This window comes from Elaeis guineensis, unplaced genomic scaffold, assembly GCF_000442705.2.
Source record: "Elaeis guineensis isolate ETL-2024a unplaced genomic scaffold, EG11 Super_Scaffold_1000123, whole genome shotgun sequence".
In the NCBI taxonomy this organism is placed as follows: domain Eukaryota; kingdom Viridiplantae; phylum Streptophyta; class Magnoliopsida; order Arecales; family Arecaceae; genus Elaeis; species Elaeis guineensis.
The window spans coordinates 527,352-543,030 of NW_027332428.1; the positions used below are offsets into that span (position 1 = coordinate 527,352).

At 43.1% G+C, this 15,679-nt stretch overlaps 1 protein-coding gene and 1 pseudogene across 1 annotated transcript; both read left to right on the forward strand.

Moving 5' to 3' along the window:
• The first annotated feature begins 1,221 nt into the window (after nt 1–1,221).
• On the forward strand, nt 1,222–2,695 carry LOC140854563 (uncharacterized). Its single transcript, XM_073250523.1, has 6 exons — nt 1,222–1,273; nt 1,352–1,555; nt 1,658–1,750; nt 1,911–2,012; nt 2,106–2,465; nt 2,566–2,695. The coding sequence occupies exons 1-5, from the start codon at nt 1,232–1,234 to the stop codon at nt 2,283–2,285; spliced, it is 621 nt and encodes a 206-aa protein (XP_073106624.1). The 5' UTR covers nt 1,222–1,231; the 3' UTR covers nt 2,286–2,465; nt 2,566–2,695.
• A 1,963-nt stretch (nt 2,696–4,658) lies between these two features.
• LOC140854559 (protein RBL-like) lies at nt 4,659–6,575 on the forward strand (annotated as a pseudogene).
• The last annotated feature ends 9,104 nt before the right edge of the window (nt 6,576–15,679 follow it).

The window sequence follows — 15,679 nt, forward strand, 5'->3', positions numbered from 1 at the left end:
TATCAGATAACTCAACTGCACTTCGTCATATCATTTTTTGTTAGGTATCAAAGATGATGGAGACAAATAAGTCAGATGAACTAATAGCTCTTGCTCGAGGACCTAACAAGATTGTGAATAGATATAATGGTTTCATAATTAATGGCTTTAAATTTCATACTAGAGAACGGGAGAAATTTAGAAAAACACAGAATAGCGGTGTTATGGTGGAAGCGGATGGAAAATCCTATTATGGTGCACTTAAAGATATCTATGAGTTGGATTATTATGGAAAATTTAAAGTAGTACTGTTTAGATGTGATTGGATAGACATAAACTCACCAAGGGGTTTGAAACAAGATGCAAATGGATTTACACTTGTAAATTTTTCAAGGTTGATACACACTGGTGTGTTATTGAAGGATGACCCATTCATTTTTTCATCTCAAGCTCGTCAAGTATTTTATGTACAAGACGCAAAAGATAAAGATTGGTTTACTGTCATCAAAATAAAACCTAGAGACTTATATGATATGGGAAACCAAGTGGAGGATGATGACGATGACACTTATACACAATGTATGCCCTACAATTTTGTGCCAGCTGATGATTTAAATGCTACGACGACGTTGGTTAGAACAGAATTCGAAGAAAACACTACTGCTTGATTGTTACTGGTAATAATTATTTATGATGTATATATTTTGCATTAATTATTGTGTTATTTTACTCCATATATTAATTGATTCTACCTTTTATTTATATAAATGCTAGGTGACATCATGCGTCGCAGGGGACGATATGCTGGTGTGCAGTTCCAGTTTTCACAGACAGAGGCCGGTACGTCTTCTTCAGCACAGCAGCCTGAGGCCAGTTCAGCTGCACAACATTCTGAGCCCTGTCCTTCATCATCAGCACAGCACGATCCTCCTGTTCATCAGCCAGATGATGAGATACACGTGCAGGGTATATATTGTCTTTCATGTAATTTTTTTTTATTTCATTTTATGTATATTTATGATATAGTTACTTTTATGTATTTTTTGCAGACGGATCCGGGAGAGTACGCCCCAGACGCGGACCCACAGTAGTACGAGATGTGTGGCAGATGCGTGAGGGCGAGAGGATTGTTGTGGAGTGCAATCAGCTAGGTCAGCCAATTAAGAAAGCTGCCTGCTTATTGACTTCATTTTTGGGGACTGTTGCTCGGAGGCCTCAGCTATGTCCGTTGGGCTACGCAAAATGGAATGACATGCTTCCAACGTACAAAGTTGAGCTCCTCCGAGTTATAGAGGTAATGAATTGATGTTCATACTGTATATTAATTGTTAATCATTTATATAATTTATTTCATTTAACTTTTTTTTTATAGAGCAAGTTTGTTCTCCCTCCATCCACTCATGATTTTGTAATGAAGTCTCTCAACCGCAAATGGAAAGAATATAAAGCACAATTGAAGAAGGACTATATGAGACAGGGTATGACAGAGGAGGAGGTTGCTAGGAATTGTCCTCCTGATGTACCCCCTCATCAGTGGATGGAGTTGGTTCATTACTGGTTCTCCGAGAGGGCACAGGTATATTATCTGTTTATTATCTTTTTTTCTTAAATATTTTATAAAAATATTGATTTTTATTATATATTGTATATATAACAAGTTCTTTACTTTATTTTACAGACTTATTCTGCTATTGGTAGAGCTGCACGAGCAGCTCAGTCTGTTCCTCATACATCGGGGTCGAAGAGTTATGCACGACTCCGACAGGAGTTTGTATGTTCTTTAAACTTTCATAATTAACTTTTAATTTTTATGTTCAAATATTTATATAACTAATATCATTATGTATCGTGGACCATGTCTGTATCATGATACTCATATATTTTTTTAAATTATCATAACTGTTTGCTTAAAATTGAAATTATTTGTGTAGGAGGATGAGCATGGGAGGGAACCCAGACAAGTGGAGTTTTACCGGATGACTCATACTCATCAGGATGGTACTTTTGTTCGAGATGAGTCGAGAGATTTATATGTACGACATTGTTAATATTATATTTTTTGCAATGATTTAAATTTAATTTTGTTAGCTATTAATGTATAACTCTTGTTTTCAAAAAAAATACAGGAGAGGGCTACATCTCTCATTGCGGAGCGTGACGACGAGTCCGCAGCATCTACGCAGCAGAGCCGTATCGAGGCCGAGGTATTCACAGAGTTGATGGGACCAGAGCGCTACGGCCGAGTGAGGGGTTATGGAGTAGGAGTCACCCCCACTCAGTTATCTGAGGTTAGTAGATATACGTAGCATGCTGCAACAGATGCTCAGGATTCACGCGTTCGCAGACTCGAGGCGGAGATACAGGAGATTAGACAGAGTCGTGCCGCTGAGATGGAGGAGATGCGACAGAGCCGTGCCGAGATGCAGGCCATGAGGGGACAGATTGATCGCCTTACATCTTTATTAGAGATGTATGGTTCATCTCAGGTAAACACATAATATTAAATATATATTTTTGTATTAATTTAATGATTTATATATTTTATTTATAGATATGCAAATCATGCTTTTGATATATTTTTTGTAGGCTCCTGGCATATCAGGCACCCATCGAGATAGCGGCACGTCACGTGGAGACAACGACGACCATCCGCCTGCAGATTGATGTTATTTTATTTTTATTGTATTTTTATATTTATTTATATTACTCTTGATTGTAATGGACGATTAGTACTTTATTTTTATTTATATAAAATATTATCTTTTGGTTTGATTCAATTTTCTATTTCAGCTTGCTTTTGATGTGAATGATGGTGATTGTACAGGTGTGAATGTGAATGTGGTGATTGTACATGTTTATTGTATTGTACAGGTGATGTGAATGATGGTGATTGTACAGGTGTGAATGTGAATGTGGTGATTGTACATGTTTATTGTATTGTACAGGTGTGATATGATTTCGTACAGGAATGTATTGTATTATTTTTTTTTTAAATAATATTTGTATTTTTTTTTTCCTCTTAAAACCTTTAACGACACTTATAAGCGTCGTTAAATTTGTCTTTTGCGACGCTTTAAAGCGTCGTTAATTTTTACATTAACGACGCTTATAAGCGTCGTTAAATTTGTCTTTTGCGACGCTTTAAAGCGTCGTAAAGATTTACATTAACGACGCTTTAAAGCGTCGTTAAGACAAATTTAACGACGCTTTAAAGCGTCGTTAATGTAAATATTTACGACGCTTTAAAGCGTCGTTAAAAAATAACGACGCTTTTACAAAGCGTCGGCGATATTCGTCCCCACTCTTGCATAGTCGACGCTTTGCCGACGCTTTTCGAAGCATCGTAAAGCCGAATAGCGACGCTTTAAAGCGTCGTTAATGACCATTAATAGCGTCGTTAATGGCCATTTTTCCTGTAGTGACATGATGAGTTTATTGTTGTGCACAGACTTAATGGCTTTGAATGCACCACTTTGATCTCCAAAAATTTTCTTTTTATAGGAGCTTCATATATAAACTTTGAAAGGGACTCTTACCCTCTATTTAGTATAAAAGATGGATTAGAGGAAGGATGGATAGAGAAGGAAAGATACATAAGGGAGAGGGTGGATGGATCTTTCATCTATCTTCTTATATATTTAGTAAAATATTGAAGGATAAATAGAAATAATTTCCTCTTCCATTTAGTATAGAAGGAATGAAAGGAAAGATAATATTCATATAATATTTATATTAAATTATCTTTTGATAAAAATATTATTGTTATCAATTTATAATACCTATTTATACTAAAGAAGTAAAACAATATATTAACTTATAATTTTATAATTTATAATTATATAAAAATCATATAAAAAGTTAATTTAATTTAATAAATAATTTTATAAATTAATTATTAAAAATAAATCATATAATTAATTAATATATGATTAATTTAAATAGTTAATTAATATTGTACAAATAATTAATTAAAAATAGTAAATATGAATAGAGATATAGAAGATAATTCTAATTATTTAATTATAATTATGAAAATGATGCACTAAAATTAAAATAATTAGTAATAAGATTTAATAGTGTATCATTAATAGTATATATTAAATTATATATATATATATGTGTGTGTGTGTGTGTGTGTGTGTGTGTGTGTGTGTGTATAATTATGAAAATGATGCACTAAAATTAAAATAATTAGTAATAAGATTTAATAGTTTAATAGTATATATAAAATTATATATATATATATATATGTGTGTGTGTGTGTGTGTGTGTGTGTGTGTGAATGAAAAAGTAAAAAAGTATTATAGTTTGGCTAAAAACATTAATGAGGAAAAATTTTGTCAATGAAAGAATCTATCCCTCGATGCTCCATCCCCTCCTTTTCATCCATCTCCTCTTGAACTTTTTGAACAAAATGATGGATGGAGGCCACTCATCCTTCCTACCCCATCCATCCACCTTCTCATGATCTTAATCAAATATAGGGTTAAGCAACAAGGTTTTTGCATTATTACCCACTACCTCAGGATGATAGAACTTCTTCCATCATATTTATTTATCTAGCGAATGCAGAAATTTTCTTTCTGAAAAATTTCCTTGCTTTGGAATCTCATGACTACCCTATTTTATATTAATCCTTTGTTGCTGCAAAGCCCCCATCCTCACTATTAGCAGAAGGCATGACACGGGCTCCTTGCAGTGGTGCGGACCTAAGAGAGAAGTGCCAACTCTCCAGCTAACTCGTATGAGGAGACTAAACTGGGGACGATAATTTTTCATGTGAGTGTCTCGCAAGAACTCTTGCGAGTAACGGACCAACGATTTGGTCCGACAAGTCATTAACACGTTGGAATGGGGAGAAGGTTGCTCGTGTCTCTTCAGCAAACTAGTCTTCATGCACGTCTCCATCTGGGGACTTGTAGTCCACCAGTCTGCCTAGCTTGTCCCCTCTCTTCTGCACCTATTCTTGTTGATTTGAACACTGGTAGCTCCACCATTCTGCCAGTTTCAGCGTCAGATGCAGCAAATGGCACTACTGCTGCACATCCACGCAATAAATTTTCTGATGGTTCTCCACCCTTCACTCCCACTGCAGCAACTTTTATCAAGTATGGGGATTTAATATATGTGGGGAATTCCAAAGGCGAGATATTCATTGTAGATTCAAAGAACATCGGGGTACATGCAATAATTCCTATTTCTGGGGGTTCTGTGGTCAAGGATATTGATTTTAGTAGGAATGGGCAGTACCTGCTCACAAATTCAAACGACCGAGTCATCAGAGTCTATGAAAACCTTCTTCGTTGCAAAGGAACTTGAGGCAATGAGCAGCCTTGATAATGAATTTCAAGGGATTGAGAAGTTGAAAGTAGTGGGCTCAAAGTGCCTGCTTTTATTTCGGGAGTTTCAGGATGCGGTGACGAAGGTACAATGGAAAGCACCATGTTTTAGTGGTGATGGTGAGTGGGTAATAATTGGTGCTTCGGCTATCAAAGGAGAGCATAAATTGTACACATGGGACAGGGCTGGTTATCTTGTTAAAATCCTAGAAGGACCTAAAGAAGCTCTTATATATCTTGCCTGGCACCCTGTTCGTCCTTTGGTCGTCTCTGTTTCTGTTGCTGGTTTGGTGTATATTTGGGCCAAAGACTACACAGAAAATTTGAGTGCATTTGCTCCTGACTTCAAAGAACTCGGGGAGAATGAAGAATATGTCGAAAGAGAAGATGAATTTGTTGTGAAGCCTGAGTCAGAGAAGGTAAGAATAACTTTCCCAATCGGGTGCCTTTCTTCTTACATATTTGAATTTATCTAAAATGCTTGTTTGCAGGGGAAAGAGTTGGACACCAATCGAGATGAGGAAGCTGATATTGTGATCACAGAGAAAGATTCAGCTTTTAGTGATTCTGAAGCATCACAGGATGAGCTGTGTTTCTTGCCTGCGATCCCTTCACCAGACATTCCTGAACAACAAGACAAATGGCTCGGAAGCTCATCGAAGTTGGAGGATAGCAATCATTCTGGCTCCCCATTTTCAATTGAAGCAGCACAGAATGGTCAGGCTATACTTGCGACTTCAAGTCCATTAGAAGGTAATGCGATTAACCTTTAGGTTGGAAAAGTGTTCTAATTTCTGTGGACATGAAATGGAACATGGTTGGACCTGATTTAAAATCTTTCTAAGAATCTATCAGGTTAAATGGGTTTGCTCTTTTGCGGTGGTGGGTAATTCGACTGCAGAAGAGGTGGTGGGAACCAGGAGCTTAAAGGGGAAGAGGAAGCCATCGGTCATGGGATTGGAGTTGCAGGCAGAGCTGGGCCGGAAACCGTCAACGAAAATCAAGCCCTCGGCCGAGCCGTCGAAATCCAAAAACAAAGATGGGGATGGGCTTGACACGAATGGCTTTGTACCCGAGGATGATGTAACCGATGAGTATCTATAGACAATTTTAATTGATTCCAATTCCATATTTAATTCTGGCATTTCTCATTTTTGTGTGCTGCTGTCGGTGATGAAAATTTCACAGTAAAGTGGAAGTTCTTTCTTGCTGAACTGAGCCCCTACTTGCTTACAACATTCCAAAGATCCAATATCGGTTCCCACCATGAGAAGATCTGCTCCCAGTCATGGAGATTTGTCATATAATGTTTGGTGTGACGTAAATTTTTACAAGTTGATGTTCTGTTTGGAAGCTTCGCTAGGGAAAGCCAAACCCCGCAATCAGCCATCGTTACAGCGTCACAGAGCCCGTAACCTAAACTGCAGCGAGGGACCTGAATGACATACTAGATGGCAAGTCATTGTACCAAAAAAGAGGGCAAGGCACTCAACTTCCTTTATGGTCAAAAGAATCACAGCTTACAACATTCTCCAGTTTCTTTTTTTAAAAAAAAAATCGTACAAATTTTAATGATTATTTATAACTAATTTAAGAAATCTGCATTAAAAAATAATTATGCTATTTTGTGAATTGGGATTCGCCCTAATTGTCGCATCTTTTGTTTAGCAACGAGATTCTATATTCTCATGGATAGTGCATTTCGAAAATCTAGACAATTATAGGATCTGTGGATCTCCCTCTTTTTTCCAACTTGTTTCCATTTAATATCTTATTATTTTTAACTACAATGCAAGAGTTATATAAAACTAGCTATACAGCACCTATCATTGATATGAATCTGGGCTTATCCGATACTAAGCATATTTATATATGATTCAGATAGGCCATTAACTGAATGACCTAACAATTAATTTATAAAAGCTAATTTATGTTTAGTTGGATATGCATCTAGCATTCTACAAGGTTTCCTGGTGAAGAGTTTTCTTTCTTTCTTCTTTTATTTTTTTTTTTTTACTGCTGAAGTTATCTTTAACGTTTACTTATGAAGTTAGATGCATAAATAACTATATGAAAGTAGGTTTATTTTATTATGTAATGCTAAGTCTCTTAGGTTGGTAGCTGGCAATCTATCTAGATTGCCGATAATTTAACATCGGCCCATCACATTAATGCATTTGGTATATTTTTTAAGTGACAATCTGGATTGTCTTGATAATTTAGATTATCTCTCAAAAGGCAATCTAGATTGCCTTAAAGAAAGGTGGCTATATATTACCACATATTTGATAATATTATAATAATTTTTTTAGACAAAAATATCCTCAAAAAATTACTGCATAAATCATCCTTTTCACCCTATTCTTCCTGTGAGGGATGGGTTGTCTCCATGAGCACCGGCCGATGGTGCTCGTCTAGATGAACCACCCTGAGCCAAGGGTGCTCGTATCGGTGGGTGACAGAGCTGGATGAGGCGACGGAGAGGTGAGAGCCCGAGGATGCCCTGCTCTCATGGGTGGCGGATGAGACTCCAGCGAGGGCGGAGTTGAAGGCAATTAGATCCGGAGGGATGTGGGCACGGTGGAGGTAGGAGAAGAGAGAAAGGGTGGTCATCGAGTTTGTGAGCGAGGCTGATGAGTGTCGCGAGGAGGGGGAGGTTGGGAGAGACACTGTTCGTCGGCATCGAGGAGGGGCGAATGCGGGCGAGAGGAGGGGGACGTTGAGGGAGGTCAACGAGGGTGGGAGGAGGGGGAGGTCGAGGGAGATGCAATCGGCATCGAGTATGGGGAGGAGGTGGGGGGCTTTGCGGGCGCGACGATAGTGGGAGAAGGGAAGGAGAAGTCGAAAGGAGATTTTGTTGTTTAGATTTTTCAAATGCAGGTGGGAGGGTTTTTTTTTTGTGGGGGGGGAGGGTAGGACGGTGGGAAGGCCTGGAAGGAGGAGCTCAGGCAATTGTTTAAAATTGAAAAAAAAATACTTTCGAATGGATTGGAAAGGGGAACTGCATTTTGTTTTCCAATTTGCTAAAATACTAAAATTCAGTGTTGCTTTCTTTGTTCACACTAAAAATCCACTTCTTCTAGTTTGTCCTCTTAAAATGCCAACTTTTAATATTCTATGGCTTCAATTTTCTCGATGGATTTCATTTCCTCTTTCCTCTAGGGGCTTTTCAAAATTCTAAAATCTCACTGCTTGTATTGGTAGAGGGTAGAGATACAAAAAAAGGATCAAGTACAGATCAGAGATAGATGAAAAAGATGATGATGAAAATATTATAATATATAATATATTTTTATTTTTTTATTTTGAAAAATTATAAATTTTATACATGATGTATGATTTTTAATAAATTTGATTTAAAGATATTTTAAAAATTTGATGTTACGTTACCAATAACTTGATTGTCATACTAAACATGTCAATTAAAATTTTTAATAATTTTACTATAATATTATCTATATTTATTAAATATAATAATTAATATTATTTTTAATTTAATAATAATAATCTATCCTGTATTTTTCTAGATCATCTTTTAAGGTTGCATGCATCAAACACAACCTTTTAATATATAACGCCACTTCCCAAGTGGGCTCACGCACAAGGTGTCACGCCCCAAACACAGCACTTGAGTTGGGCACGTGACACGACCACACAAACTCTAGAGCAACGCCCTGAGGATCATGTAAGACCTAATAATTTAACACTTCAAAATTTAAAATAACCAAGTAAATACCAAATCAATCAAATGAGTTACAACTTCAAATCAAATGTAAACTTATTCAATACAATTATTCAAATATTCATTGGTATCAGAGAATTTAAGCTAACTAAATTACTAAAAGCTTCAGTTCTTATTTGCTCTCGCCCAAACCATCCAAACTAAGCATCCTGTGAGTCTGAGAAAAATAAGAAGGAAATATGAGCTTCTCCAGCTCAGTAAGAATCACTGCACATGTACATCAAGCCAATAAATAACAATAATATTCTGAAATCAATACAATTTGTGAAGACTCATATGTATATAATAACTGAAATATTGTCATAAATATGTATTTAATAATATGGATCATCATATATCATCAAATAAAATCTTCACTCATTATTGAATTACGTGTTATATGTTTCATCTTTTCTCATCTTCAATTGACAATCTTTTATCTCTTTTTGGCTTTGAACTAACCCAGACCATACCTCAATCTCTTTCCAATCCAATTTTTTTCTTTCATATAAGCCTTTCAAGGCTATCTCAGGATGAGCTCCTGGCCGGCTATCCTACATACGAAAGTCCGTAAGAGGCTGTCCCAGGCATAAGCTCCTGGCGGGCTGTCCCAGGCATGAGCTCCTGACCGGCTGATCCATATATCGAGGCTAGTCCAAACCATATCTTTTTCATTTAATTCTTGATTTTTATCGAATTATTTCAAATTACAGACTGATGAAGTTGATAAATCATATCCATAAGACTCATACCATTAATCATAAAAACAAATCCTTCCCTAACATGCTCATATTTAAAAAGATTCATATAAGCCCTATATCAGTGTCTCAAGCATAGAAAACTCATCGATTATAAATTCAATATTGCAAATTTAACATTATAAGACTAACGAATAAATAATATATATATAATGATGGTCATGCACAGTATTCTTACCTCGATCAATGAGAATTCAAATTCACAGCCTTATAATCTGAAAATCAAAATCCTATTCGTTGTCCCCCTGGTCGTTAGATTGTTCTCCTATTAAACAAATTAATTTAACCAAATTAATTTTCTAAAAAAAAATTATATATTAAGGTTTATCGAAACTCTTACCTATGTCCCCCTCTCTTTTTATTTATTTATTTATTTATTTATTATATATATATATATATATAATTTTTATTTAGAGAAGAGAGAAGAAATTTCTTCTCCTCTTCCTCACGCTCGAAAACAGGGGACCCGAGCCCTTTCCGAGCGCCTCCCCTTAATCCGGCCAGGTAGGCCATCTCCGGCCACCCTCTCCAGCACGTCCGATGCCCTCCAGGAGTAGCCGCCGACGCCCGCGTCGATCTCCGTCGCCTCCGCAGGAGCACCTGCCACAGCGCTCCTACCGAGAGGAGGACGGACGGCCGCGGCGTGACACCCATCGATCCCAACGGTATTCTCCCTCCCAGCTAGAATGAGCGAGGAAGGAGAAGCACCCGCGAATGCCATCCGCCTCTCTCTCGGATTCTTCCGGAGACTCCACTCCTGGGGTCTCCCAGCACCGACGGACAGACGACTACGAACGTAGGTTCGAGGAAATCGACCGTCGGCTCGCATAGTTGCAGGTGGACGGGCAGAGGTCCTCGAACGACGTTGACTTCCAGACCGCCCAACCTCTCTCCCGACTCATCCTCGATGAGCCGATCCCCAGTCGGTTCAAGATGCCGCATGTGGAGCCTTACGACGGCTCCACCGACCCAATCGACCACCTGGAGAGCTACAAAGCTCTCATGATGATTCAAGGGGCAACCGACGCTCTCTTTTGCATCGGCTTCCCCGCCACGCTCCGCAAAGCTGCCAGGGCCTGGTACTCCGATCTTCGATCGGGAAGTATCCACTCCTTCGGGCAGCTCGAGCACTCTTTCGTGGCCCACTTCAGCACCAATCGAAAGCCGCCGCGAACGTCGGACAGCCTTTTCTCCCTCAAACAGGGAGAAAATGAGACGCTCCGATACTTCGTGACGCAATTCAATGCGGCCACGCTTGAGGTCCGGGACCTCAACGAAGACATGGCCATCTCGGCCATGAAACGGGGGCTGAGGGCATCTCGGTTCACTTACTCCCTGGATAAGACCCTCCCTCGGACGTATGCCGAACTATTAGAGCGCGCGTACAAGTACATACGCGCAGACAAAGGAGCCTCTGACCGGTGCTTGACCGAGTTCAAGGGCCTGAAGGAAAAGTGGAGAAAGGGTCGGGACCCCGCCGAACCTAGCAGGCCCCTGACCGACGGTCGGGTCTCACCCCCGCGACGGAACCAGAAGTCGCCCCGGCGGCAGACTCCGAGGCCGACACGCCCCAGGTACGACTCCTACACTCCTCTCTCTGCTCTCCGTGCGCAGATTCTGATGGAGATCGAGGGGGAAGAGTACCTGCGACGGCCTTCGCCTCTGAAGGCAAAAGGCCTCGACCGACGAAAGTACTACCGATTCCATCGGGGCCATGGCCACAATACTGAGCAATGCATCCAGCTTAAGGATGAGATCGAAGCTCTCATCCGCCGAGGGTATCTCGGTAAATTTTGGAGGAACCCGCCGACTCAACCAGTCGTCGATCGACGACCCCAGCCGACTGAAGAAGCGACGACTAATCAGCCAATGGCCAGGGTCATCAATATGATTTCCAAACGACTTGGCCTGGGGACGTCTGCTGAAGGGGAGCCGACGAAGAGGCCGCGCCCGGACGACGTAATCACCTTTACGGAAGAAGATGTTCGGGACATCCAAACTCCCCACGACGACGCTGTTGTTGTCTCGACGACAATAGCGAACTATGATGTAAAAAGAATTTTTGTGAATAATGAAAGTTCAATGAACGTTTTGTTTTACTCGACCTTCTCCCGGATGCGACTATCAACCGACCGACTCAAGAGGGTCCCTACGCCCTTGATAGGCTTCACCGGCGATGCTGTCACAACAGAAGGGGAAGTCACCCTGCCCGTGACGGTCAGCACCGAACCATGACAAAGCACGGTCCATTTGACTTTCACGGTCGTCCAGGTGCCTTCGACCTATAATGCCATACTTGGAAGGCCCGGACTGAATGCCCTGAAAGCGATCGTTTCGATGTACCACCTTCTGGTTCGGTTTCTGACCAAAAATAGAGTCGGGGAGATGCGCGGAGATCAACAGCTCGCCCGCCGATGCTTTCAGTTCTCCACCCAAAGCGATGAGCTGAAGGGCTCCCTGACGATCGACAAACTGGACCAGCGGGAGGAGGGAGAATGGGGTTCACCGACCGAACAGCTTGTTCCCATCTTGATAGCGGAAAATCCCGACCGACAGGTATGGGTCGGGTCTCAGCTACTCGACCTAGAACGACGACGGTTGGCAGAGCTGCTGAAGGCCAACGCCGACATATTTGCTTGGTCGGCAGCAGATATGTCGGGCATCCTCTCGGAGACAATAACGCACCGACTCAACGTTGACCCGACGATGAGGCCGGTGAGGCAGAAGAAAAGGTCTTTTGCTCCTGAAAGATAGAAGGCCATCGACGAAAAAGTGGACAAGCTACTCGAGGCGGGCTTCATCAGAGAAGCTACGTATCCTGATTGGCTCGCCAATGTTGTCATGGTCAAAAAAGCCAACGAAAAGTGGAGGATTTGTATCGACTACATCGACTTGAATCGGACCTGTCCGAAGGACAGCTTTCCACTTTCGAAGATCGACCAGTTGGTGGATGCAACGTCCGAATTTTGACTGCTCAGCTTCATGGACGCCTTCGTCGGATACAACCAGATTCGGATGGCGCCTGAAGACGAGGAGCACACTGCCGTCATGACCCCCAAGGGCCTCTACTGCTATCGAGTAATGCCCTTCGGGCTGAAGAATGCCGACGCCACCTACCAACGACTCGTCAACAAGTCTTCAAAGATCAGATCGGGTGCAACATGGAAGTATATATCGACGACATGCTGGTAAAAAGTGTGCAGATTTCGAATCATGTCTGGGATCTTGAAGAAACCTTCCGCACTCTACGACGACACCGGATGAAGCTGAACCCGACTAAGTGCGCCTTCGGAGTAACCTCGAGGAAGTTCCTCGGGTTCCTCATCTCGCAACGGAGAATCAAGGCCAACCCCGAGAAAATCAAGGCCATCATCGACATGCGGCACCCGAACACCAAGAAGAAAGTCCAGCAGCTGAATGGAAAAATCGTCGCCCTCAGCCGGTTCATCTCTCGATCGGCTGAGAGGTGCCTCCCGTTCTTCAAAACCCTGAGGCAGGCGAAGGGCTTCTCTTGGTCAGACGAGTGCCAGCGGGCCTTCGAGGACTTGAAGGGGTACCTGGCTTCTCCGTCGTTGCTTGTGAAGCCAGAGGTTGGGGAGACACTGTACCTCTATTTGGCCGTCTCCCCCGAGGCGGTCAGTTCGGTGCTCGTCCGAGAGAACGAGAGCCAGATTCATCAACCATATACTACACCAGCAAAGTGCTCCACGGTGCTGAAGCTCGGTACTCGGAGACAGAAAAGATGATCTTCGCTCTGACTGTCTCCGCACAGCGACTCCGCCCATACTTCCAGGCGCACGCCATTGTGGTTCTCACCAACCAGCCCCTGAGGGTGATACTGCACCGACCTGATACATCGGGATGACTAGCAAAGTGGACGATGAAGCTCAGTGAGTTCGACATACAGTACCGACCGCGACCTGCCTTAAAGGCCCAGGTCCTGGCCGACTTCATCGCAGAATGCCCGACGACCGACCAAGGGTCGGAAGACGTGGACCCCAGACGAGACGCGGTCTCTGAGCCTGACCCGGCCTCTACTTGGGTACTGCACATCGACGGAGCTTCAAATGCTCAGGGGAGCGGGGCTGGGTTCCTGCTCACCAACTCGGATGGAGTGGTCACCGAGTATGCCCTCCGATTCGACTTCAAAGCCTCCAATAACCAAGCCGAGTATGAAGCGCTCCTCGCCGACTTGAGGATGGCAAGGGAACTTGGGATCGTCAGCCTCCGGATATTCTCCGATTCTCAGCTGATCATGGGGCAGGTCAAAGGCGAATTCGAGGAGCGAGATCCAGCCATAGCAAAATATCTCTAGAAAGTGAAGGATCTCGTGACGCACCTCGAATATTTTGAAATCTCCCACATCCCCAGGTCGGAGAACGCCCGGGCCGATGCACTCTCTAGGCTGGCGATCTCGGCTTTCGACTCTTTGGACCGGACATTCGTGGAGAGTCTCGAGCAGTCGAGTATCGATAAGGTCGAGGAGGTGCTACAACTGGCGGCTGAACCAAGCTGGATGGATCCGATTGTTCGGTACCTGACCGATGGGATCAGCCCTGAGGATCCCACAGAGGCCAGACGGCTCCGATGGTCGACCTCCCAATATGTGATCATGGATGGCCGACTCTAGAAAAAGTCGTTCTCCCTTCCCTTGCTCAGGTGCTTGGGACCGACCGACGCAGATTACGCACTCAGAGAAGTGCACGAAGGAATCTGCAGGAGTCACTTGGGGGGCAAATCCTTAGCCTACAAGATCCTGCGACGGGTTACTACTGGCCCACCATGAGGAAAGACGCGGCTGAGTTGGTCCGAAAGTGCGAGCCATGCCAGAAGTACGCCAACGTACAACACCGATCGGCTAGCCAAATCACTCCCATTGTCGCCCGATGGCCCTTTGCTCAGTGGGGGGTCGACATCCTCGGTCCCTTCCCTCCGGCATCGGCCCAAAAGAAGTTCATAGTCGTCGCCATCGACTACTTCACCAAATGGGTGGAGGCTGAGCTCCTGGTGCAGATTACCGAACGAAAGATGGAGGACTTCGTCCAAAAGTCCGTCATCTTCAGGTTCGGATTGCCGCATACCATTATCACCGACAACGGGCGACAGTTCGACAACCAGGACTTTAGAGACTTCTGTGCGAGGTTTCACATCACACACTGACTGACTTCAGTCGGGCACCCGCAGTCCAACGGCAAAGTCGAGGTGACCAACCAGACCATATTACACGGGCTCAAAACCCGACTGAATGAAGCCAAAGGCCTCTGGGTCGACGAGCTGGGCTCCGTTCTGTGGCTTACCGAACGACCCCCAACGCTCCGATCGGGGAGTCGCCTTTCAGTTTGTCCTATGGGACGGAGGCGATGATACCACTCGAGATTGGGCTGCCATCTACCAGAGTCGAGCGGTATCGAGAGCCGGACAACTCTGATTGTCAGAGAGCTGACCTAGACCTCCTCCCCGAACTACGGCATGAGGCTCAACTTCGTATGGCTTCATACCGACAGAGGGTAGTCCGATATTACAACACCAAGGTCAAGCCAAAGCTCTTCAGGCCTGGGGACCTAGTCCTAAGAAAGACAGAGGTCTCGAAGCCTCTGGACCAAGGAAAGCTAGCTCCGAACTGGGAAGGGCCCTACATGGTAGCGGACACCTCGGGCCAAGGGCTTACCGACTGGAAACTCTGGAAGGGAAACCGATCCTCCGGACCTGGAATGCTGACAACCTGAAGTTGTATCACCAATGAACTTTGTACCTGTTCATTCGGAATGCAAACCCAGTTCCGAAGCTCGGAGTCTTATCTCTTCGACTGATGATCGGCACTCGCCAAAAAGGATGAGACCCGACGTCCCGACTCGGACTTAATGTCCGCACGGGATTGACGG

Excerpts from the sequence above, each read along its gene's own strand:
- LOC140854563 (XM_073250523.1), top strand. The coding sequence starts at position 1,232 with ATGCTTCCAACGTACAAAGTTGAGCTCCTCCGAGTTATAGAG. Across the intron at positions 1,274-1,351 it reads AGCTCCTCCGAGTTATAGAG|AGCAAGTTTGTTCTCCCTCC; the intron begins GTAATGAATTGA and ends TTTTTTTTATAG. Across the intron at positions 1,751-1,910 it reads CACGACTCCGACAGGAGTTT|GAGGATGAGCATGGGAGGGA; the intron begins GTATGTTCTTTA and ends TTATTTGTGTAG.